A 25,559-nucleotide genomic window follows, 5' to 3' on the forward strand; every position below is an offset into this window, starting at 1 on the left:
AGGCAGATTACTATCTAAATGGCGTCAAGTTGGGAAAAGGGGAAGTACAACGGGATCTGGGGGTCCTTGTACATCAGTCTATGAAAGTAAGCATGCAGGCACAGCAGGCAGTGAAGAAAGCGAATGGCATGTTGGCCTTTATAACAAGAGGAATTGAATATAGGAGCAAAGAGGTCCTTCTGCAGTTGTACAGAGCCCTAGTGAGGCCACACCTGGAGTATTGTGTGCAGTTTTGGTCCCCTAATTTGAGGAAGGACATTCTTGCTATTGAGGGAGTGCAGCGTAGGTTTACAAGGTTAATTCCCGGGATGGCGAGACTGTCATATGCTGTGAGAATGGTGCAGCTGGGCTTGTACACTCTGGAGTTTAGAAGGATGAGAGGGTATCTCATTGACACATATAAGATTATTAAGGGTTTGGACACACTAGAGGCAGGAAACATGTTCCAGATGTTGGAGGAGTCCAGAACCAGGGGCCACAGTTTAAGAATAAGGATTAAGCCATTTAGAACGGAGACGAGGAAACACTTTTTTTCCACAGAGAGTGGTGAGTCTGTGCAATTCTCTGCCTCAGAGGGCGGTGGAGGCCGGTTCTCTGGATGCTTTCAAGAGAGAGCTAGATAGGGCTCTTAAAAATAGCGGAGTCAAGGGATATGGGGAGAAGGCAGGAACGGGGTACTGATATGGGGATGATCAGCCATTTGGCTCGAAAGGCCAAATGGCCTACTCCTGCACCTATTGTCAATTGTCTATTGTAATTCAAATTCCACTGTACCTTAATTGGTTTTGCATGCTATCACATGTAAGATAATACCACAAATACATGTGAACTTGAACTTGAAATTTAAGGTCTGAGGGGGAAAGATTTCATAGGAATCTTTTCACCGCGAGTGCCTGGTGCTGTAGTGGCCATGTGTTCCTTCTTCAGACTCAAACACAACCTTGCTCTGCTCCAAGACACAAGCAGAGACTCTTGCTATCAGCGGCCAACGCATCCATCCTTGTTCCAACACCAATGTTGAGTTTAGTTTATCCGAGGTACAGTGAAAAGCTTTTGTTGCGGGCTAACCAGTCAGCGGAAATACAAGTTCAAGTTCAAGTGAGTTTATTGTCATGTGTCCCTGATAGGACCATGAAATTCTTGCTTTGCTTCAGCACAACAGAACATAGTAGGTACACAAAATTGCTGGAGAAACTCAGCGGGTGCAGCAGCATCTATGGAGCGAAGGAAATAGGCGACGTTTCGGGCCAAAACCCTTCTTCAGACTGATGGAGGGTGGGGGGGAGAAGGAAGGAAAAAGGGGGAGGAGGAGGAGGAGGAGGAGCCCGAGGGCGGGCGGGTGGGAGGGTGGGAGGAGACAGCTAGAGGGTTAAGGAAGGGGAGGAGACAGCAAGGACTAGCAAAATTGGGAGAATTCAATGTTAATGCCATCCGGACGCTAGGTCCCCAGACGGAATATGAGGTGCTGTTCCTCCAATTTCCGCTGGTGCTCACTCTGGCAATGGAGGAGACCCAGGACAGAGAGGTCGGATTGGGAATGGGAGGGGGAGTTGAAGTGCTGAGCCACCGGGAGGTCAGGTTGGTTATTGCGGACTGAGCGGAGGTGTTCGGCGAAACGATCGCCCAACCTACGCTTAGTCTCCCCGATGTAAATCAGCTGACATCTAGAGCAGCAGATGCAGTAGATGAGGTTGGAGGAGATACAGGTGAACCTTTGTCACACCTGGAAAGACTGCTTGGGTCCTTGAATGGAGTCGAGGGGGGAGGTGAAGGGACAGGCATTTCTTGCGGTTGCAATGGAAAGTGCCCGGGGAGGGGGTGGTGCGGGAGGGAAGGGAAGAATTGACGAGGGAGTTGCGGAGGGAGCGGTCTTTGTGGAAGGCAGACATGGGGGGAGATGGGAAGATGTGGTGAGTGGTGGGGTCACGTTGGAGGTGGCGGAAATGGCGGAGGATTATGTGTTGTATTTGCCGGCTGGTGGGGTGAAAGGTGAGGACCAGAGGGACTCTGCCCTTGTTGCGAGTGCGGGGATGGGGAGAGAGAGCAGTATTACGGGGTATGGATGAGACCCTGGTGTGAGCTTCATCTATGGTGGCGGAGGGGAATCCCCGTTCCCTGAAGAACGAGGACATTTCCTATGCCCTGGTATGAAATGTCTCATCCTGGGAACAGATGCGGCGTAGGCGGATAGTAGGCATTTACTACAACAATACATGATTACAATTGAACCATTCATCGTGTACAGATACATGATAAAGGGAATAACACTTTTAGTCCAAGATAAAGTCCGATCAAAGATAATCCGAGGGTCTCCAAAGAGGTAGATAGTAGTTCAGCATTGCTCGCTAGTTGTTGGTAGGGTGGTTCGGTTTCCTGATAACAGCCGGGAATACACTGTCCCTGAATGTGGAGGTGTGCGTTTTCACACTTCTGTCATTTTTGCCCGATGGGAGAGGGGAGAAGAGGGAGTGGCCAGGGTGCGACTCACCCTTGTTTATACTGGTGGCATTAGCTCTGCTGCAGAAACATCCCGTGACTGTTGCAGTTAAGAACTAGCCCCAGAGCTAAACAAATATAGATAGTGAGATGACAGCAATGTTTGCAGACCGAGGTGGCCACAATCTAGTGCCAATTGACTGGCAGGTTTACAGTGGGGGAAATAAACCTCATGGCTGTGTGTTTCTGTATCTGATAATCAATTGGACAGTCACACACACTGTTCCTGATTTCACGGCTAGTAACGAAGTAATGAGTTCATGATGAACATCAGCAATCTTGCGGCATTGTTGAGTGAATGATTAGAAGTGGACTTGCTCTTTAATTAGAGGAGGTGCTGACTTCTGCAGTGCAAGGGTGGAGGTTCTTCACACAGCACTGAGCATCGGCAGGCTATTTGACCATAAGACATGGGAGCAGAATTAGGCCATTCAGCCCGTTGAGTCTCCTCTGGACATTCAACCCTGGCACCAATCCACATGTTTCCCAAACATCCAAACGTACGTCAGCATGCAGTGCGGAGAACCTTAAATATAGGCACAAAATGCTGGAGTAACTCAGCGGGACAGGCAGCATCAAGGAATGAATGGGCGCCATTACGGGTCGAGACCCTCCTCCAAACTGAGAAGGGTTTGAAGAAGGGTCTCGAGCGGAAACGTCACCCATTCGTTCCTTCTCCCCTGTCCCGCTGAGTTACACCAGCATTTTGTGTCTATAGACCCTTCTTCAGCCTCAGAGTCCGGGGAGAGGGAGACACAGAGATAAGGAAGTGTAAGGTGTGAAAACGAGACATTAAAGGGGATGCAGCTCAAGGAAAATTTAGAATAGATCATTGTTAGATCATAGGAGAAGGTGACAATGAAGCAGACAGAGATAAAATTTCAGAGACCCGAAACATCACCCAGAGATACTCCCTTTCCCGCTGAGTTACTCCAGCATTTTGTGTCTACCTTTGTCCTTTAATTCTGATGCTATTCCAGTGCAGGGCCATTGTTTTGTTGTATGCTACACTGCAGCAATCAAAGCCCCCCCTTTTCCTCCCAGTCTTTGGGACGCAAAGGGTGGTTATATAAATGCAGCAGCATCTCCTTTGTGTTTAATCCTCTCCCATCTAACGAGACTGTGGGGGTGAGCAAACAGCAGCATCTTACTGAGCAAAAATAACTCACTTCTAATCCTCTTGATTGCATTAATGTAGATTATTCTGCGCGGATCCCCATTGAACGGTGTTTTCACAAACAGTTCAACGGTGGAACGGCTGCATCTGTGGCCTTGTCTGCTAATCAGCGTTGGACCTGTTCATTAGGAGCAAGTGGAATATCATTGACATTTACTATGCCGTTTTTGTATCTAGTTTAAGAATTAATCAATTTCGACGACAATTTCAAATTCTTATTTTTCGAAAGCGGAGCGTAACACTGAACTATCATCTCTGAAGTAAAACATCTCTGAGTTACAGAGAGAGCCATTCAGTGTTGCTGTCTCGCTGCGCCAGAGAGCCGGGTTCGATCTTGACCTCGGGTGCTGCCTGTGTGGAGTTTGCACGTTCTGCCCGTGACCGTGTGGGTTTCCCACCGGGTGCTCTGCTTCCCTCCCACATCCCGAAGACGTACAAGTCTTGTCGGTGAATTGGCCTCGGTAAAATTGTAAATTGTGCCCAGTGTGTAGGATAGTGCTAGTGTACGGGGATCGCTGGTCGGTGCGGACTCAGTGGGCCAAAGTGCCTGTTTCCTCGATGAATCTGGACAGTCCAAAGTCTAACTGATGCACCACAATACCGAGATCTATATTCTTGATTGATTGATTATACCTTTAATAATCCTTTACAGGAAATTACAGTGCCACGACAGCTTCAAGACAGACATAACACCACACATTTCCTCAAATAGCTTCCATACTACAGTTAAATACAAGTTAAAATACAAGTTAAAATACAATGAATGAAAAAAAAGTGCAGTTATTTATGCGCATTATATAACCTTATAGCAGCTGGTATACAAGACTTCCTATGTCTCTCAGTTTTGCACATTGGTGCAATCAGTCTCTGACTGAAGATGCTGCTCTTGATCACCTTCAGGGCATGGAGTGGGTGAGTGGGGTTGGTCATTATTGAACCCAGTTTGTTCAGAGTTCTGGCCTCTGCCACCTGCTGGACCGTTTGTTGCTCAGCCCCGACCACTGAGCCGGCCTTCCTGATCAGCTTGTCCAGTCTGTTTTTGTCCGCTATGCGGGCGCCATCTCCCCAACAGGCCACAGCAAAAAACAGAGCACTGGCCACCACTGAATGGTAGACACTGCACAGTAGGGGTTGGCAGATGTTAAATGACCTCAGCCTCCTTAAAAAATACAGTCGACTTTGTCCCTTCCTGTACACCGCCTCCATATGACACTTCCAGTCCAGCTCACTGTCAAGCTGCACCCCAAGGTACCTGTGGTTAGCGACCACCTCCACCTCAGTGCCCTTAATGGTGATTGGTGTTGCTTGAGTCCTCCTCCTCCCCCTCCTGAAGTCCACAACTATCTCCTTGGTTTTTGTGGTGTTAAGATGGAGGTTATTGTGTGCACTCCACTCCACAAAGTTACTTATTATGTCTCTATACTCCTCCTCATTGCCCCCTTTGATGAGGCCGACAACAGCTGTGTCATCCGAAAATTTCTGCAAAAAGCAGCTGTTGGTGTTATATTGGAGATCCGCGGTGTAGATAGTAAACAGGAACGGAGCCAGCACAGTTCCTTGTGGAGCCCCTGTGCTGCTCAAGATGGTGCTTGAGACATTGTTCTGTAGGCGCACGTACTGTGGTCTGAGGGAAAGGTAATCCAAACACCACAGTACCAGTGATGGATCCACTTTCATCTTCTCCATCTTCTCCCCTAGCAGTTCTTCTCTCTGTATCTTCCCCTTTGCTCTACCTATTGTACACGAGTCTGATTTAATTGTGTTTATATGTGGTATTATCTGATCTGCTTGGCGAGCATGTAAACTTTTCACTGTAAAACATTAAATCAGTTTTTTTAATTACTTTTTTTTTAAATTTATTAGAAGTAGTGTACATTACAATGATATAAGCCAAAAATAACAGAATACATTTCCTGTACCACTTCATATTTTAAACTTTAAAAAGAAAAGTAAAGAGAGTTAGATAGGGTAGTAAGTGCGTGGGAGAGTGATCAAGAGAGACCCTTAGAAACGAAAAACGCGAAAAAGAGTTAATGACTTTTTATGCAGATGCTTATAAATTATTTATGCTTATTTTATGCTTATAAATTGCGATCACAAATGTGATTTCATAACTCAGTAAAATTCTATCAACTAAAAACTTATATTAATAAATATTTTGCACTTGATAATAATAAACCTAAATACTTCCAGCTAAAGGAATGAAATGAGTCAGTTGTTGGAGAAGTATCTACGAAGAAGTATGGGTGCTTTGGCCATCTACATCTAACGATAATGTTTAGAAATTATTTATAGAAACATAGAAAATAGTAGGCCATTCGGCCCTTCGAGCCTGCACCGCCATTCAATATGATCATGACTGGTCATCCAACTCAGTATCCTGTACCTGCCTTCTCTCCATACCCCCTGATCCCTTTAGCCACAAGGGCCACATCTAACTCCCTCTTAAATATAGCCAATGAACTGTGGCCTCAACTACCTTCTGTGGCAGAGAATTGTCAAGTCAAGTTCAAGTGAGTTTATTGTCATGTGTCCCTGATAGGACAATGAAATTCTTGAATTGCACGAATTCTCCCGAGTTTTCAAACCCGCAGAATGTTCGTAACGGACTCGTTACGAACATTCTGCGAGTTTGAGAACTCGGGAGAATTCCTGAAACATTCGGGAAAGTGGGACAGGCCCTTTAGCAGCAAAGGTCTACGTCGAAATTAATCCCGATATGCCAGCAGAACCTGTACAAGGTCTCCCTCTGGTGGCAGGATTCATCAATGACAACTACACCTTGTAACTTTAGTTTAGTTTAGAGATCCAGCACGGGAAAAAAAGGCCCTTCGGCCTATTGAGTCCAGGCCAACCATCGATCAATTGTTCACACTTGTGCTATATTAATCCCACTTTCCCCGTCCAGTTCCTATATTTTACAGAGGGCCAATTAATCTACAGACTCACATACATTTGGGATGTGGGAGGAAACTACATGGTCGCAGGGAAAACGTGCAAACTCCACACAGACAGCACCCGAGGGCGGGATCGAACCCGGGTGTCTGGCGCTGAGCCCAGATTCAAGTGGGTCCAGGGTTCAAATCAGAGCGGACAATTAGTTTAATGAATGAGGGGAAAGATCATTTGAATACGTCGGTGGCGCAGCAGGTAGAGCTGCTGCCTCACAGCGCTAGAGACCCCGGCTCGATCCTGACCACTGGTAGTTGCACATTCTCTCTGTGACCGAGTGGGTTTTCTCCGGGTGCTCTGGTTTCCCCCCACAATCTCAAAGACCCGAGTCGCTGCCTCAAAAAGGCTGGCAGTATCATCAAAGACCCACACCATCCTGGCCACACACTCATCTCCCCACTACCTTCAGGTAGAAGGTACAGGAGCCTGAAGACTGCAACAACCAGGTTCAGGAATAGCTACTTCCCCACAGCCATCAGGCTATTAAACCTGGCTCGGACAAAACTCTGATTATTAATAACCACTTTCTGTTATTTGCACTTTACCAGTTTATTTATTCATGTGTGTATATATTTATATCATGGTTATATGGACACACTGATCTGTTCTGTAGTAAATGCCTACTATGTTCTGTGTGCTGAAGCAAAGCAAGAATTTCATTGTCCTATACAGGGACACATGACAATAAACTCACTTGAACTTGGTTCCTGGTTTGCAGATGGTTGTCAAGTGAACAAAGGGAGTGAACGCTTTCATCCCCCCCTCTCCCTCACCCCCTTTTCCCCTTTCCCCTTCCACCCCCCCCCCTCCCCCCCCCCCCCCCCCCCAGCATGGCCGTTACCAGGCAGACGTCATCCACGTGGATACTGGGAAAAAAGTTCAACGGTGGCAATAACAAAGGGTTTCAGGGAACGTGGTATCAGATTCCTTTTGCGAAATGGCAGCAGGGACGATGGGCCGAATGGTCTCCTGTGCCGTAGTGATTCTCTGCGGGTGAGAGGAGGAGCTGGATCTTGGCCGAGAGGCGTCATTCCGCGGAGCGCTGTCTGTACAGAGTTTGCACGTTCTCCTTGTGACCTGCGCGTGGGTTCTCTCGGAGATCTTCGGTTTCCTCCCACACGTACAGGTTTGTAGGTTAATTGGCTTTGGTATAAAATGTAACTAGTCCCTGGTGTGTGTGGAACGCGGGGATCGCTGGTCGGCGCGGACTCGGTGGGCCGAAGGGCCTGTTTCCGCGCTGTATCACGAAACTAAAACTACCACCCTGCTTTGACTAGTCTCCTCGACACGCCACCAACGCTGTCGCCCTCTTTCATTCTTTCAGCTTACGTGCTGCCGGTCAAAGTGGAGCTGGAGATGGTGGTCCAGCAATACGAGAAGGCCAAGCAGGTTCGTGAGGACCAGCTGGAGCGTCTGACGCAGATCTGCCAGGAGCAGGCGGTGAGTGGGGCGGGGGCAGCGAGTGCCGTCAGCCAAACCCACACCACACACACACACACAATCAGTCTGAAGAAGGGTCTCGACCCGAAACGTCACCCATTCCTTCTCTCCAGGGAGTGCTTAAGAAGAACTGTGCAGATGCTGGAAAATCGAAGGTAGACAAAAATGCTGGAGAAACCCAGCGGGTGCAGCAGCATCTATGGAGCGAAGGAAATAGGCAACGTTTCGGGCCGAAACCCAAAGGAAATAGGCAACGTTTCGGGTCGAAACCCAAAGGGTTTCGGCCCAAAACGTTGCCTATTTCCTTCGCTCCATAGTTGCTGCTGCACCATGGATAAACATGGATGACCATGGATAAACATCGCTTACCCATGGCCTCCAGAGATGCTGCCTGACCCACTGAGCTGCCAATTTTGGTAAACCTGTCTTTGCAGTTCCTTGTGTCTCCACTGGGAGGCAGACATGAGTCTCGAGATACCAAGCAGCTCCCGCATATTTTGTTTTATTTTAGTTGAGAGACACACAGCGCGGAAACAGGCCCTTCAGCCCACCGAGTACATACCGACCAGCGATCCCCGCACACTAGCACTATCCTACACACACTGGCACTATCCTACACACACTAGCACTATCCTACACACACTAGCACTATCCTACACACACTAGCACTATCCTGCACACACTAGCACTATCCTACACATACTAGCACTATCCTGCACACACTAGCACTATCCTGCACACACTAGCACTATCCTGCACACACTAGCACTATCCTGCACACACTAGCACTATCCTGCACACACTAGCACTATCCTACACACACTAGCACTATCCTACACACACTAGCACTATCCTACACACACTAGCACTATCCTACACACACTAGCACTATCCTACACACACTAGCACTATCCTACACACACTAGCACTATCCCACACACACTAGCACTATCCTACACACACTAGCACTATCCTACACACACTAGCACTATCCTACACACACTAGCACTATCCCACACACACTAGCACTATCCTACACACACTAGCACTATCCTACACACACTAGCACTATCCTACACACACTAGCACTATCCTGCACACACTAGCACTAGCCTACACACACTAGCACTATCCTACACACACTAGCACTATCCTACACACACTAGCACTATCCTGCACACACTAGCACTAGCCTACACACACTAGCACTATCCTACACACACTAGCACTATCCTACACACACTAGCACTATCCTACACACACTAGCACTATCCTACACACACTAGGGACAATCTACACTTATGCCAAGCCAATTAACCTACAAACCTCTACGTCTTTGGAGTGTGGGAAGAAGCTGAAAAACCCACGCAGGTCACAGGGACAATTGCAGTCAACGTGCAAACTCCATACAGACAGCACCCGTAGTCAGGATCGAACCCGGGCCCCTAGCGCTGTAAAGCAGCAACTCTACCGCTGCGCCACCGTGCCGCCCAGCTTTGAACTCGTGCCCTGGCATCTATCAAAGGGCAGCAATGGCAACAGATGGAGCTTTGCTTTGAGATCTCATCGGAGAGCCAAGCGGGCAGCATCTCCCCCCCTCTGCCCCCCAATCTGGGCTCCAACCTCAGGAGAGAGACTTGAATCCACAGCTTCCCAACTCAGAGACAGCAGTGTGACCTCTGCAGGGGGCATTGAGGGAGAAGGTGGTCGCCAGGTGTCAATGGCCGGGAACGGCTTAATAAATAAACACAGCCGGTTGGTTCACAGTGGGTGCAAACTCCGCAGAGGCAGCATGCTGATCCGACGGGACTAAGATGCCAGCAATGCCAGGACTAAGATACCAGGCATGGGACCAGTGCTTTTTTTTGCAACGGTATGCGTTGGATCAGTGTCCTGGGCACCTCGATAAAATTAATAACCAGATTTTAAAAATTAATTTTTAAAAGTTAAAAACTATAGTTAAAGTTTTTAAAGTTAAAAGATAACTTTTTTTTTAAGTTAAAATTTTGTTCAAGTTAAGAAATAGATTAAAAAAAAGTTAAGAAATAGATATAAAAAAGTTAAGAAATAGATTTTAAAAAGTTAAGAAATAGATTTTAAAAAGTTAAGAAATAGATTTTAAAAAGTTAAGAAATAGATTTAAAAAAGTTAAGAAATAGATTTAAAAAAGTTAAGAAATAGATTTTAAAAAGTTAAGAAATAGATTTTCAAATGTTTATAATGTTACAGTTAAAGATTAAAAGTTAAAAACTAGATTTTAAAATGAGATTATCAAAATTTTAGAACTTGTATTGCGGCACAAAGATTAATAGCAGCACGGCGTGAGAGTCGTTGCCTCACAAGGGCTTACAGCGCCAGAGACCCAGGTTCGATCCCAACTACGGGTGCTGTCTGTACGGAGTTTGTACGTTCTCCCCCCTGTGGGTTTTCTCCGGGATCTCCGTTTTCCTCCCACACTCCAAAGACGTGCAGGGTTTGCAGGTTAATTGGCTTGGTATAAATGTAAATTGTCCCTTGTGTGTGTAGGATAGTGTTAACGTGCGGGGATCGCTGGTCGGCACGGACTTGTTGGGCCGAAGGGCCGGTTTCCCGCGCTGCGTCTCGAAAACTTAAAAACGAAAGCAACTGGAAGCGGCCATTCCAATTCCCCAATTGGCTACAATTTGTCAGGAAATGGGGTTGAAGTGCAAATCTGGCACTAAATGCACAAAGATGGGACCAATGTTACTGCAGGAGAGTGCCGTGGGGAAGTGGTTTAGCCAACGGCAATCCCTGTACAGATGTAAACAGGAAATAAAATCACTTGTTGCTGCATTGGCTGCGTTGGCAAGATCGGAGAGCGGAGCCTGGAGACAGAAAACAGATGTTAAGTGAGTTGTCCTGGCCCGCTGATGTAGGTGTTGATCCTGGGAATACGTAGCAAAGCAATTAGTGACCCAGAGCTGCTATTAAAGTGCACTTAGAGGCTCTCATTGCAGTCGCATCTTAGATTGCATCGTCTGGGCCTGCAGCCAACTTCAGTCTTGTGAACACAGGGACAAGTCGAACAAAGACTAACTCTTGTTCTGTTCATTGTCACCTCGCACAACAGCACACACTGCCCTACTTCCCTGTAGACTTTCAGAATGATGTACCACGGCCAGAGTGAACTTGCATGTAGCAAAGTCTTCCCCATCTCCCAATCTACCTTGTTGCAGCTCCTGCACTTTTTTAAAAAATCTGCACTTTCTTGTAGTTGAAACATTATATTCAGCACTCTTCCTCTTTTGCTCTACCTGGTCTAGATTGACCATTCTGTTCAGAATGATGTACCACAGCCAGAGCAAACTTGCATGTAGCAATGTCTTCGCCATCTCCCAATCTACCTTGTTGCGGCTCCTGCACTTTTTTTAATCTGCACTTTCCTGTATATTCTGCGCTCTTTCTCTTTTATTCCACCTGGTCTATTTGTGTGTGGTGTGATTTAGTCGGATAGAAGGCAAGGTAAAGTTTTCGCTATATGTTGGTACCCAGGACAATCATAAATGAATAGCAGATGTTGAGAGAAGTGGCAGAGATACAGTGAATGGAAAGGTAATGGCAGGTTATATTGATAGGGTGGGGCTCCTGAGAAATATGGCTAAGTTGGTATGTGTAACCTCTTTATGGGCTGCTAGAGTCATAGAATCATACAGCACGGAAGCAGGCCCTTCAGCCCTTCTAGTCTATGCCAACCAAGATACCAACATGTACACAAGTCCCTTTTGGCACATATCCCTCAACCTTTCTGATGCATGTACCTGTCCAAATATTTTTTACATGTTGTTATAATTCCTGCCCCAACTATCTCCTCTGGCAACTTGTACCATACACCCACCACCCTGTGTGTGGTAAATGTTGCCCCTCGGGTTCTTATTCATTTTTGCCCCTCTCACCTTAAACCTATGTCCTCTGGTTCTTGATTCCCCTACTCTGGGGGAAATATTCTGTGCATTCACCCTATTCATTGCCGTCGTGATTAGATCACCTCCTCCATCAGGCTATCAGAAGAGAGCAGAGGGCACCCCGACGCTCCATAGATGCTGCTGCACCCGCTGAGGTCCTCCCATTGAGTACATTGCTCTTGAGGCTTGCGGGCAATCTTGGTGTTGTGGTGGTTGCACTACAGCGGGCAGACAGCAGAGGGCAGTGAGTTGCCACTGTGAGTTGACTGAACCTGGGCTGTTGGCTGGACAAAGTTTTCTCCTCAACCCGAGATAGACACAAAATTCTCCCCCCCCCCCCATGGTCCATTATTCCAAGGGTTCACTGTACTAGAGTTTGACAATAGACGATAGACAATAGGTGCAGGAGGAGGCCATTCGGCCCTTCGAGCCAGCACCGCCATTCAATGTGATCATGGCTGATCATCCCCAATCAGTACCCCGTTCCTGCCTTTTCTCCCCATATCTCCTGACTCCGGTATCTTTAAGAGCCCTATCTAGCTCTCTCTTTAAAGCATCCAGAGAACCTGCCTCCACCGGCCTCTGAGGCAGAGAATTCCACAGACTCACCACTCTCTGTGAGAAAAAGTGTTTCCTCGTCTCCGTTCTAAATGGCTTACACCTTATTCTTAAACTGTGTGTGGCCCCTGGTTCTGGACTCCCCCAACATGGGGAACATGTTTCCTGCCTCTAGCATATCCAAACCCTTAACAATCTTTGTTAGGAAGTCCTCTCTTGTTAATGTGTGGATCTACTCCTGTTACTTCTCATATCTCAATGGCATTTGGGTCGGTGGGTAAATTGGCCAACTCTGAACAGCCCAGATTTCTGGTGTGTGCCTGGGGATTAGGGATAGATGTGAGATGCAGGAGGCAGATTAGATACAGGGCAGATTGAGGGGCCATTGGGCATGTTTCTGTGACGTGCATCTCCTTACCAAACTCGAACGCACATCTCAGCACCAGTGACATTGGAGACGGTGATCCTGCTGAGATCTCACCTCCGAGGATCGAAAGAATTCCTGATCTCCCACTCTACCCTTGTTCTTCAGGCAATTTATTTTCCAGCAATCTGATTATGTGATTGTGGTGTGCAGGAAGGAACTGCAGATGCTGGCTTACACCGAAGACAGACACAAAAAGCTGGGGTCACTCAGCGGGACAGGCAGCATCTCTGGAGAGAAGGAATGGGTGATGGTTCGGGTTGAGACCCTTCTTTAGTTTGTGGATCCTTGCCGTGCACAAACTCCAGCTATCCGGCCATCGCTAAACCTTTCATCGTGGAGAAATATCTGACCGTCAGGAGTGGGATTCGAACCCACACCTCTAGTGATGAACATGATGGGAACTCGGCCCCTTAGCCCGCTCGACCAACCTGACTGTGACTAATACCCTGTGACGGGTCCCTTCCCAACTAATGGGTTGAGGGCACAACTAATGGGCGGCATGTTGGCACAGCAGTAGAGTTGCTGCCTCACAGCGCCAGAGACATGGGTTTGATCCCGACTACGGGTGCTGTCTGTACGGAGTTTGTACGTTCTCCCCGTGACCGTGTGGGTTTTCTCCGAGATGTTCAGTTTCCTCCCACACTCCAAAGACGTACAGATTTATAGATTAATTAATTGGCTTGGGTTTGTATACTTGGTATAAGTGCAAATTGTCCCCTAGTGTGTGTGTAGGATAGTGTTAGTGTGCGGGGATTGCTGGTTGGGGCAATGTTTCCGTGCTGTATCTCTAAACTGGACTGTGAGTCTTCCTGGTGGTGGCCTCCATGAGTGTCACACAGATGGGTAAGCTTGCCGTTCTTTCTCCTCCGCAGTTCGAGATCAGGCAGCTGAGGGCCCACCTTGCCCAGCAGGACTTGGACCTTGCTGCCGAGAGGGAGGCAGCAATGCAGATCCACCATGTGTGGGACAAGCAGACCAACAAGTTTCAAGTGGTGGATGGATCGACCGCGGGAGGGTCCGACGACGAGGGTCCCGAGAACATCATCGGCCCCCACCCACCGCCAAGTAAGCACCTTTTTTCATTTCACTGCACATCTCGTATGTGTATGTGACAAATAAACTTGACTTGACTCAAGTCATTCATTGACATCGCGTTTTCAAAGGGAATCTCTAAGTCACCACCAAATGTGACGTAGATCAGGACATATTGAAACATATAAGATTGTTAAGGTCTGAAGAAGGGTTTTCGGCCCGAAACGTTGCCCATTTCCTTCACTCCATAGATGCTGCTGCACCCGCTGAGTTTCTCCAGCATTTTTGTGTACCTAAGATTGTTAAGGGTTTGGACACGCTAGAGGCAGGAAACATGTTCCCGATGTTGGGGGAGTCCAGAATCAGGGGTCACACAGTTTAAGAATAAGGGGTAAGCCATTTAGAACGGAGACGAGGAAACACTTTTTCCTCACAGAGAGTTGTGAGTCTGTGGAAGTCTCTGCCTCAGAGGGCAGTGGAGGCCGGTTCTCTGGATACTTTCAAAAATAGCGGATAGGGGGAGAAGGCAGGAACGGGGTACTGATTGGGGATGATCAGCCATGATCACATTGAATGGCGGTGCTGGCTCGAAGGGCCAAATGGCCTACTCCTGCACCAATTGTCTATTGTCTATATTGACTGGCAAAAGGACAAAGTCCTGGAGGAACTCGTTGGATCAGGCAGCATCTGGGGAGAGGAATTGACAGATGTTGTGTCAGGGTGGGACCCTTCTTCACACTGGTCTTCTGACCATCTCCTCGGGCTTTCAGATCATGAACATTTCAACTTGGAGATGGGGGGGGGGGGGGGGGGTGATTCACCCCAGTTTACAGGCAATTAATTGCGATGGAAGATGATCTGTGACCCCCCGGTGATGTCGATGTGATCATGGGCCCCTTCACTTGGTTGGAATCTGCCTGCACTTTGAGGAATAAACGCTGAACCAGACGGTAAGGTGGATTCTAAACCATCTAGTTAAAAGACCACAGGATATAGCAGAACTAGGCCATTCGACCCATCACATCTGCGCCACCATTCGATCATGACTAATCTATTTTTCCCTTCTCCCTATAATTTTTGAAACCTTTACTAATCAATCTCTGCTTCAAAAAAACCTCATGATTTGGCCTCCGATATCGTCTGTAGCGATGAATTCCACAGATTCACCACCCTCTGGCTAACCCTTTTATTCTGAAGCTGTCCCCTTTGGTTCTAGACCCTCCCATTACTATGTGCCATATCGTCTGTGGCAAATGAATTCCACAGATTCACCACTCTCCGGCTAAATAATTCATCCTCATCTCCTTCAGAGGAGATACATCCTTTAATTCTGAGGCTACGCCTGGACTCTCCCGCTAGTGGAGGCATCCTCCCCACATCCACTATCATAGTGGGAAAGAGCTCATTCCTCCACATATATTTACACCAAAGGCATCTTTCCATTCACGCCTTGACATTCTTGATAAGTACGGGTGTCAGGGTGAGAAGGGGGTTGAGAGGGAGAGATAGATCAGCCATGATTGAATGGCAGAATAGACTTTATGGGCCGAATGGCCTAATTCTACTCCTATCAGTCATGATCTTAAGACACTTTGAGGAAGGAACATTAGAGTCCATCGCAGTATTTGAGGAATCACATGGTTGTGTGTTACAGTATATGTCAGTGTGGCGTTCATTCATCGCATACACATAAAACCAGCATCTCTTGAAACTTCCTTTAACTCCAGGCCAAAGAGTGTGCAGATTTTATTTGGAACAGCTACCAGTATGCAATTGTTGTTAAAGATATACATGGAGGTTAGGTGTGGCATCGTGGCGCAGTCTGAAGTAGGGTCTCGACCCGAAACGTCACCCATTCCTTCCCTCCTAAGATGCTGCCTGTCCCGCTGAGTTACCCCAGCATTTTGTGTCTATCTTCGGTTTAAACCGGCATCTGCAGTTCCTTCCTACACAGAACGGACAGAGCTGCTGTTGATGCTATTCATGCCGAGATCTCATTACAGGACCTTGGACAGGGAACAACTGTCTGTGGAAAGACATGCACAAAGTGCTGGAGTAATGTCCCACTTAGGAAACCTGAACGGAAACCTCTGGAGACTTTGCGCTCCACCCAAGGTTTCCGTGCGGTTCCCGGAGGTTTTTGTCAGTCTCCCTACCTGCTTCCACTACCTGCAACCTCCGGCAACCACCTGCAACCTCCGGGAACCGCACGGAAACCTTGGGTGGGGCGCAAAGTCTCCAGAGGTTTCCGTTCAGGTTTCCTAAGTGGGACAGGGGCATAACCTCAGCGGGTCAGGCAGCATCTCTGGAGAACATGGAGAGGTGAGGTGCTGAAGGGTCCCGACATATCCATGGTACACATAAATGCTGGAGAAACTCAGCAGGTGCGGCAGCATCTATGGAGCGAAGGAAATAGGCAACGTTTCGGGACGTAGGTGCTCCATAGATGCTGCCGCACCCGCTGAGTTTCTCCAGCAATTGTGTCTACCTTATCTTTAGTTTCATTTAGAGATACAGCGCGGATACCAGCGATCCCCTTGAAGAGTTTCTCCAGCATTTCTCCGGACAAGTGGGACTAGCGTAGATGGGGCACTTGGCCGGCAGGGACGAGATGGGCCGATGGGCCTGTTTCTGTTCAGACGCTGCGTAACTGTGAATCGAGCTCAGTGCAAAGACCTGGACATTGGGACTCACAGCTCAGTAGCAGCAGCAGCAGCAGCATTAACGCACGTCCTTTTAATTCATGGCCTGAATAATTCAGAAGCGAAGAATGCGCGGCATAAATGATTCACACCGGCCCCTTCGAACAAATACTTAAGATTCAAAAGAGCCACCGGTGGGCGGGAGAGAGGGAGAGGGTCGACTCGAAGAGCAGCTGTTGTTCTCTGTGTGTTCCTCCCTCCCTCGCGTTCAGTGCCCACTCAAGGGGAAGGCTAGCGGTGTATTCAGCAAGGATGACATGGGAAGTTGGGCGGCATGAATGATGGATAAGGGGAGCGCGGAATCTGTTTACACGCAGTATCTTGTGCATCCCAGCCAGTCTCGCATGTCCTCAGCTGGGTCCCTGAGAGTTGCCTCCGGCTAGATCGAGGCCTGCCCTTCCAACAGCGATGTCAGCGCTGTACACGTTTCTGACTGGCGGCATTTAGAGGGGGAAACAAGGGGCCGGGAAAAGCTTTTAAGTGTCTATGAGACAGTTATGTTCTTTTTGCACAGTACGCCAGGTTCGATTGCCATCTCTAGAGTGCAGCGATTTCAGGTACAGAGTGCTCAGTGGTTTGGGCTTTGGAACAAAGGAGCAAGTGGGCCGGGAATCCGTCTGTGTGTGTCTCTCTCTCACTGCCAGCCACAGGCCGTGCTGGGGACATTGTTACAGCGACTGCGGGGAGCCTGCTATAATGCTGAGCCCCCCCCCCCCCCAAAAAAACATCTCCCCCCCCCCCCCCCCCCCGTCACAGAACATAGAACGGTACAGCACAGGAACAGGCCCTTCAGCCCACAATGTTTAGTTTAGAGATACAACATGGAAACAGGCCCTTCAGCCCACCGAGTTCGAGACACACACACAGACACACACACACACACACACAGACACAGACACACACACACACACACACACACACAGACAGACACACACACACAGACACACACAGACACACACACACACACACACACACACACACACACAGACAGACACACACACACAGACACACACACACAGACACACACAGACACAGACAGACACAGACAGACACACACACGCACACACACGCACACAGACACACACACACACACGCACACAGACAGACAGACACACACACACAGACACACACACGCACACTTTGTCTTTGGATTGTGGTGGTGGGGGGGGGGGGGGACCAAAGATCTCGGAGAAAACCCACGCAGGTCACGGGGAGAAAATGCACAAACTCCGTACAGGCAGCGCCCGTAGTTGGGATCGAACCCGGGGTCTCTGACCCTGTAAGGCCGCTGCTCCACCGTGCTGCCCACAACGTTTGTTTCCCCCCCCCCCCCCCCCATGATATCAAGTTAAACTGATCACATCAGCCTGAACAGGATCCATATCCCTCTATTCCTTGCACCTCCATGTGCCTAAAAGCTTATTTAATGCCACTATTATATCTACCTCCACCCCATCCCTGCCAATGCATTACAGGGCCACACTGGTCTATGTATTAAAAAAAATTCTTGCACATCGCCATTCAACGTTCCCCCTCTCACCTCATAGCTGTGCCCTCTAATGTTGGATTATTCTACCCAGCGGAAACGGTTCTGACTGCCTACGCTATCTATGCCTCACGTAGAAACAGAAAATCGGTGCAGGAAAAGTCCATTTGGCCCTTTGAGCCAGCATCGCCAATCAATATGATCATGGATGATCATCCAAAATCAGTGCCCCGTTCCTGCTTTTTCCCCATCCTTCATTCCCTCAGCCCCAAGAGCTAAATCCAACTCTTGAAAACATCCAGTGAATTGGCCTCCACTGCCTTCTGTGGCAGAGAATTCCACAGATTCACAACTCTCTGGGTTGGAAAAGATTTTCCTCATCTCTGCCCTAAATAGCCTACCCCTTATTCTTAAACTGTGGCCCCTGGTTCTGGACTCCCCCAACATCAGGGATATTTTTCCTGCATCTAGCCTGACCAATCCTCTAAGAATTGTATATAGGTTTCTATACAAATACCCTCTCATCCTTCTAAATTCCAGCGAATACAAGCCCAGTCGACCCATTCTTTCATCATACGTAAGTCTCGGCATCCCGGGAATTAACCTGGTGAACCTACGATGCGCTCCCTCAATAGCATTAACGTCCTTCTTCAAATTAGGAGACCAAAATTGCACACAATACTCCAGGTGCGGTCTCATCAGGGCTACCCAATAATAACACCCAATGACTTGGCCTCCACAGCCGCCTGTGGCAATGAATTCCACAGATTCGCCATCGTCTGGCTAAAGAAATTCCTCCTCGCCTCCATTCTAAAGGTACGTCCTTTTATTCTGTTAGGGTGTGCCTCACTTAGACAGACATTAATTGCTGGAGTATCTCAGCGAGACTGGCAGCATCTCTGGAGAGATGGAAGGGGTGACGTTTCGGGTCGAGACCCTTCTTCAGACTCAATCCTTCTCTCCAGAGATGCTGCCTGTTCCGCTGCGTTACATTTTGTGTCTATCTTCGATTCAAACCAGCATCTGCAGTTCCTTCCTACACATTTTGGGCGTCTCACTAAAGGTTAGGTTGTAATCTTTAGACGGCTTCTGGAGTTGGAAGGAAACTATGGATCCCCAGCGCGTTATAAGACGTTTACTGCCAGTGATGTGCCCTTAAAAATGTAGCAAATAGAGTGGTGGCTTAGGAATGGAACCTGAGGGCAAGGCAAGGTGAATACAGGGGAGTTTGTGTGTGGCTGAGTTATAGAGCAGATGAGGTTGACATTGAATGATCCTGATAGCGAGTGGCAGGAGGTGAAAGGACTGTTTACCAGCATAAGATTCCCAGTCCCCGTTAAAGTGAGAACCGCTCCGAGTGTTTCACTTGTCACATCTTATTTTCCAGAAGCGGCCACAAGGGATGACATGAACAATTACATCAGCCAGTACTACAGCGAGCCAAGCAGCGGTGAGTGCACTGTCACCCCCCACCCCCCCCCCCCCCCCCCCCCCCCCCCACCCTGACCAACACCAGCCCACCCTGACCAACACCAGCCCACCTAGGGTCGCCAACTGTCCCGTATTAGCCGGGACGTCCCGTATTAGCCGGGACATCCCGTATATTGGGCTAAATTGGTTTGTCCCGTACGGGACCGCCCTTGTCCCGTATTTGACTGCTACTACCCGGGTCGAATGGACTGTCGGGTCGGACCCCGCCTCACACGTCCCAACATAGTGCAGCCCATGGAGTGCAGCAGCAGCAGCAGCAGCAGCGCCTCGCCCGTGGCCCCGTCGGTCGGTCGGCAGCTGTCTGACCTTCGGACCTTCAATTACCGCCGACACCACCACCACCCCTCCTTCTCACGGCCGATCATCGGTTTACGAGTTGGACGGGGCGCCGGACTTTGCGTGCGGCCCCCGGGCCAAAACTCCTCAGCTGGCCCGCCCCGGCTGGGCTTTGTGTGTACAGTCCAGCACCCGGGCCAACTCATCATTCACCCACCCAGAGTCGGTCAACGAATTGCCGTGGGGAATTTGTCCCTCATTTTGACCTTTTGGCCCTTATTTGGGAGTGAGAAAGTTGGCGACCTCACCCACACCACCCCACCCTCACGCCCACAGTCTACGACACATCCCCCACCCTCACCGAGCCCACACAACCCTCGCCGCCAATTTGGGGCACGTGGCAGAGCTGAAGTCTTACAGGAACAAAGACCCAGGTTCGATCCTGGCCTCCGGTGCTGTCCGTGTGGAGTTCGCATGTTTTCCCTGCGATCATGTGGGTATTCTCTGGATGCCCCAGTTCCTCCACCCCCCCCCCCCCCCCCCACCCCACCCCCCCATCCCAAAGACGTGCAGGGTTGTAGGTGAATTGACTTCTGTAAATTACACAAAGTGTACAGCGGGGGGACTGCAAACGTGGGGCAACATGGAATCTGTGTGAATGGGTGATCGCTGGTCGGCGTGGACTCAGTGGGCAGAGAGGCCCGTCTCTGTAAACCCAACTAAAACACCCATTGCAACCCGAAACTGATATTCATTCAATTTCATTTTTATTGGCCAGTTAATCCCAAACAATCACTAACTCCAGGAAATGAACAATAGCAGAGGTGGCTAATTTCAACATTGTAATCTAATCTCTGGTTCCAAATGACCATTATTGATTTAATGCTCAGATTCACAATCCCTTAATTGGATTATTGCGATGTAATCACGTCTACTAACTATTATTCTATATATAAATCATTTTGGAGTTGTTTGATTAGATTACTGTGTTTTATTCTCCCCTGGTACACCCAGCATCATTATTCTACTGCAATCTTCAGGTTATTTATCAAACGTAATCTCCCGTATGACTTGCGTCACTGATAACACTTTGGCTCACGAGATTGAACCCTGTGGCTTCAAAAACCTGGATATAGAAAATTTGGAGTCAGCCATTCTTGGGTGTCACCTCCTCTAGTATGTGCCAGGGAGTGGTGGGTGCCTGAACCACACTGCCAGAAGTGGCGGTGAGGCAGGTTGACAAAAATGCTGGCGAAACTCAGCGGGTGAGGCAGCATCTATGGAGCGAAGGAATAGGTGACGTTTCGGGTCCAGTCTGAAGAAGGGGTTGGACAGGCTAGATGCAGGAAGATTGTTCCCGATGTTGGGGAAGTCCAGAACAAGGGGTCACAGTTTAAGGATATGGGGGAAATCTTTTAGGACCGAGATGAGGAAAACATTTTTCACACAGAGTGGTGAATCTCTGGAATTCTCTGCCACAGAAGGTAGTTGAGGCCAGTTCATTGGCTATATTTAAGAGGGAGTTAGATGTGGCCCTTGTGGCTAAAGGGATCTGGGGGTATGGAGAGAAGGCAGGGATGGGATACTGAGTTGGATGATCAGCCATGATCATATCGAATGGCGGTGCAGGGCCGAATGGCCTACTCCTGTACCTATTTTCTATGTCTATGTCTAAGGGTCTCGACCCGAAATGTCACCTATTCCTTCGCTCCATCGATGCTGCCTCACCCGCTGAGTTTCTCCAGCATTTTTGTCTACCTTCGATTTTTCCAGCATCTGCAGTTCTTTCTCAAACTTAACTTCTTTTGTCAGAGGATGGTGAATCTATGGAATTCATTGCCACAGAAGGCTGTGGAGGCCAAGTTAATGGATATTTTTAAGGCAGAGGTAGATACATTCTTGATTAGTACGGGTGTCTGGAGTTAAGGGGAGAAGGCAGGAGAATGGGGTTAGGAGGGAGAGATAGATTAGTCTTGATTGAATGGTATAGAAGACTTAGTCATACAGGGTGGACACAGGCCCTTCGGCCTAACTTGCCCACACCGGCCAACATGTCCCAGCCAACATTAGCCCCATCTGCCCACATTTGGTCCATATCCCTCCAAACCTGTCCTATTCGTGTAACGATGGGCCGCATGACCCAATTCTGCTCCTATGACTCATGAACTTATGAAGTTATAACCTAAGATACATTTAAGTCCAGTTAAACTGGAGGTTGTTCTATCTTTTAGAAGTTCTGCCCAGCCCCTCAGGCACATGGGAACAACCCATGGGAAGTTTTCTGAAGGGATTCAGGGGCATTCTCCTGGTATATTACAGTAGACAATAGGCGCTGGAGTAGGCCATTCAGCCCTTCGAGCCAGCACCGCCATTCAATGTGATCGTGGCTGATCATCCACAATCAGTACCCCGTTCCTGCCTTCTCCCCATATCCCCTAACTCTGCTATTTTTAAGAACCCTATCTAGCTCTCTCTTGAAAGCATCCAGAGAACCTGCCTCCACCGCCCTCTGAGGCAGAGAACTCCACAGACCCACCACTCTCTGTGAGGAAAAAGTGTTTCCTCATCTCCGTTCTAAATGGCTTACTCCTTATTCTTAAACTGTGGCCACTGATTCTGGACTCCCCCAACATCGGGAAGATGTTTCCTGCCTCTAGCGTGCCCAAGCCCTTAAAAGTTGTCAGGACTTTTTGCAGCCAGTGGCGTTTTCCAGACGGACCATTCCCAAACATTCCTGGTCCTCTTGTAGGGAACTTCCTACAAAAACCAGACCCATTATTCATCTTTCAACCAGCACCCAACATCACCAGGGGGGCAATTACTGTCCTGCAAATGGTTACTGCATTTCCAAGCAGCGAGTTACAGGAGTAGATAGAACACAGATCAGTGCAGCACGTGAACAGGCCCTTCGGCCCACAATGTCCATGCCAAACGTGACGCCAAGTTAAACCAATCTCCAAACATCCACCACAGTGACTCCTCCACAAGGCGGAAAAAAAAAATCTTATTAATTCACATTTCATTTGCTGTGTTAGATCCAAGTTTCCCGTGTCACTCACTGGATCAGAGGTCCAAATCTCTGGTCCATCAGTCCTGTCATTTAACTAACTTGCTGCCTAAAATTGAGGACTTGGAGATGTAATGTTGTGATGGTGATCCTGCTTAATTCTCCGCAGAGGCGGCAGGTCCAGAAGGCGGGCACCATGTCATCACCACGGCTGCCATCGATGTCCACCTTCCCAGCTTGCTTCCCAACGCCTCTTCGGACCTGCTGAGCGTGGAGATGGCAGCTCAGATGGAGTGCATGAGCAGCTCGCTGAGCGATGCCTCGGGCAGTGCCTCCAGGTCCATAGACAGCAGCACCACCCAAGCCCAGAGCATCAGCAGCCCGACCCTCGGCTCCTCCACGGACTGCAGCACCACCAGGGAGATCTCCTCCTCCGAGAGTTACGTGCTGGAGAGGCCCGAGGTTCATCACCAGAACAACACGGAGGCAGACAGCACCGTGCGGCAACTGCTCTCCACCTTGTCGGAGGATGCCTGCCTCACTCAGAAAGGACTGGACCCAGTCAATCTCAAGCCCCCCAGTCTACCCGGGTCCCTCAACGCCAGCCCAGAGCTGGGACACAGGATCAACCTGTGCAACAAGAAAAACCAAGATCTCCTCCACGCCTACCCAACAAAGCCAGTCATCCGGATCGAAGGCAATGACCTTGCACTGGATGAGAAGTACAGGCTCCTCGAGTCCCTAGAACCAACGGCAAACAGACTACCCGAGTCGTAGTTCCCGCCCTGCTCAGAGCAAGGCTCTTGTTTCTCTGGACCTGCTCTTGTCAAAAGCCAAGGATCAGCAATGGGGAACTATCTCCTCACTCAGTGACCCCAGGAAAGTGGAAGGCCAGGGAAAGCCTGGATGTGGAGGAATCGTCTTGCTCAAATACCGAGTAGGCGCAAAACGTTACGATGAATCCACAAATCCTTTTTTTTTTGTACGTACATTTTTTTTTATTTGTGATATCAGTGCTGAACGTCGGTGGAAGTGCTTGCTGGGATGCGTTCAGCAGCAGTGAGCGAAAGAGATTTTTTTTTTCTAAATGGACACAATGACCTCCCACATCGATGAATGTATCTAAAGTGAAACGAGTCCCACTACATCCATGTGCCTGTCCAGCTCACATCTCCTGATGGCAACACAATGACAAGCACTTGACTTGCTTGGCCTCTTCTCTGCCACTTCAAAAGGGGTTCGTCCAGAAAACCTCTGGGGGAAAAATAGCCCGTACAGGTCTCGCACATGCTGATCCCAAACCAGATCCCAACTCTCCAAACCCAAGGATTCACAATTGGCCGCAGAGGGATTTGACAGTGAAGGGAACAAAAGAATGTGGAGGGAAGGAGAGATTTTGGCAAAGGGATATTTTGGGCATTGCCAGAATGCTTTCATTTGAAATTTTCAATCGTCCATTCAAGATATTGGGTATTGAGAAGGGGGGGCGGGGGAGGGAGGAGAAACTAATTGCTTCTGTTTAAAGTGTTGATTGCACACACAACGTAACTGTAAGATAAATCATTCTCGAACTTCAAACACAACTGTGGAGCAATCGATGGTGGGAGGATGATGACAGCTGGTGACGCAAGTGAACTTTATGTTATTGGCTGCCAGGCAGTTTGGAACATTTGTGTTAGTTTATATGCATCACAGTGTTAGTTGCCTGATGGCTACTGGCCACTGAAATGCTTTAAAACCACTGTTCACAGCAGTGCCAAGATGCGTTCAGTAGGTGGGAGAGAATGTGTTGGTGTTAATGGTTTTGCACACAATCCAGTTTTGCCTTGGAGAGTTTTCTTCAACCAGGTAGATAGGGGTGCGTCATGCACCTGCTTCCAGTTAGCCCATCGGCTGTCAAATATTTACCATTTGGGTATTTAGTCATGAACTAGTAACGAGAAAGAATAAAAAATGCTCCCCACAAAAATATGTTTAACTAAGACCTCCCTGGTCTTTCCCCCATGTACTGCTCTGTCTGATGATGGGGTTGGAATACCATGGAGAGAGACATCATGCAACCATGGGTTATGGTCAAGGGGTGGTCAACTTTCTCATCTAGTAACCCAGAGGTTTAGACTCATGTTCCAGAAATGACTTCTACCACACAGCTGGGGAAGTTAAATTCAATTAAATGAGCATGGATTTGAAATATATATTAGTAATAATGTCCATGCTATCATTAAAAACCTGCCTGTCCTTTTGGAGAGTAGTTAGTCGATTGACTCAAGCGGAACAAGATTCAAGGTACAATGTTGGCCTTTGCGTTATACAGCATGGCAAATGGAGACCATCTTCATTTCCATGCAAAAAAAACAACCCAAAGTGCTGGAGTAATGCCCCTGTCCCACTTAGGAAACCTGAACAGAAACCTCAGGAGACTTTGCCAAGGTTTCCATGCAGTTCCCGGAGGTTTTTGTCAGTCTCCCTACCTGCTTCCACTACCTGCAACCTCCAGCAACCACCTGCAACCTCCGGGAACCGCTCGGAAAGCTTGGGTGGGGCGCAAAGTCTCCAGAGGTTTCCGTTCAGGTTTCCTAAGTGGGACAGGGG

At 48.6% G+C, this 25,559-nt stretch overlaps 1 protein-coding gene across 1 annotated transcript in view; it reads left to right on the forward strand.

Moving 5' to 3' along the window:
• Nucleotides 1-25,318, forward strand: part of tmem266 (transmembrane protein 266) — a 42,313-nt gene extending 16,995 nt beyond the window's left edge. Inside the window, exons 7-10 of the mRNA XM_033014820.1 lie at nucleotides 7,950-8,065; nucleotides 13,846-14,038; nucleotides 19,581-19,643; nucleotides 23,137-25,318. Coding sequence (XP_032870711.1) covers nucleotides 7,950-8,065; nucleotides 13,846-14,038; nucleotides 19,581-19,643; nucleotides 23,137-23,744 — 980 coding nt within the window. The 3' untranslated portion in view covers nucleotides 23,745-25,318. The remainder of the gene's footprint in view (nucleotides 1-7,949; nucleotides 8,066-13,845; nucleotides 14,039-19,580; nucleotides 19,644-23,136) is intronic.
• The last annotated feature ends 241 nt before the right edge of the window (nucleotides 25,319-25,559 follow it).

Source organism: Amblyraja radiata, chromosome X, assembly GCF_010909765.2.
Source record: "Amblyraja radiata isolate CabotCenter1 chromosome X, sAmbRad1.1.pri, whole genome shotgun sequence".
Lineage (NCBI taxonomy): Eukaryota > Metazoa > Chordata > Chondrichthyes > Rajiformes > Rajidae > Amblyraja > Amblyraja radiata.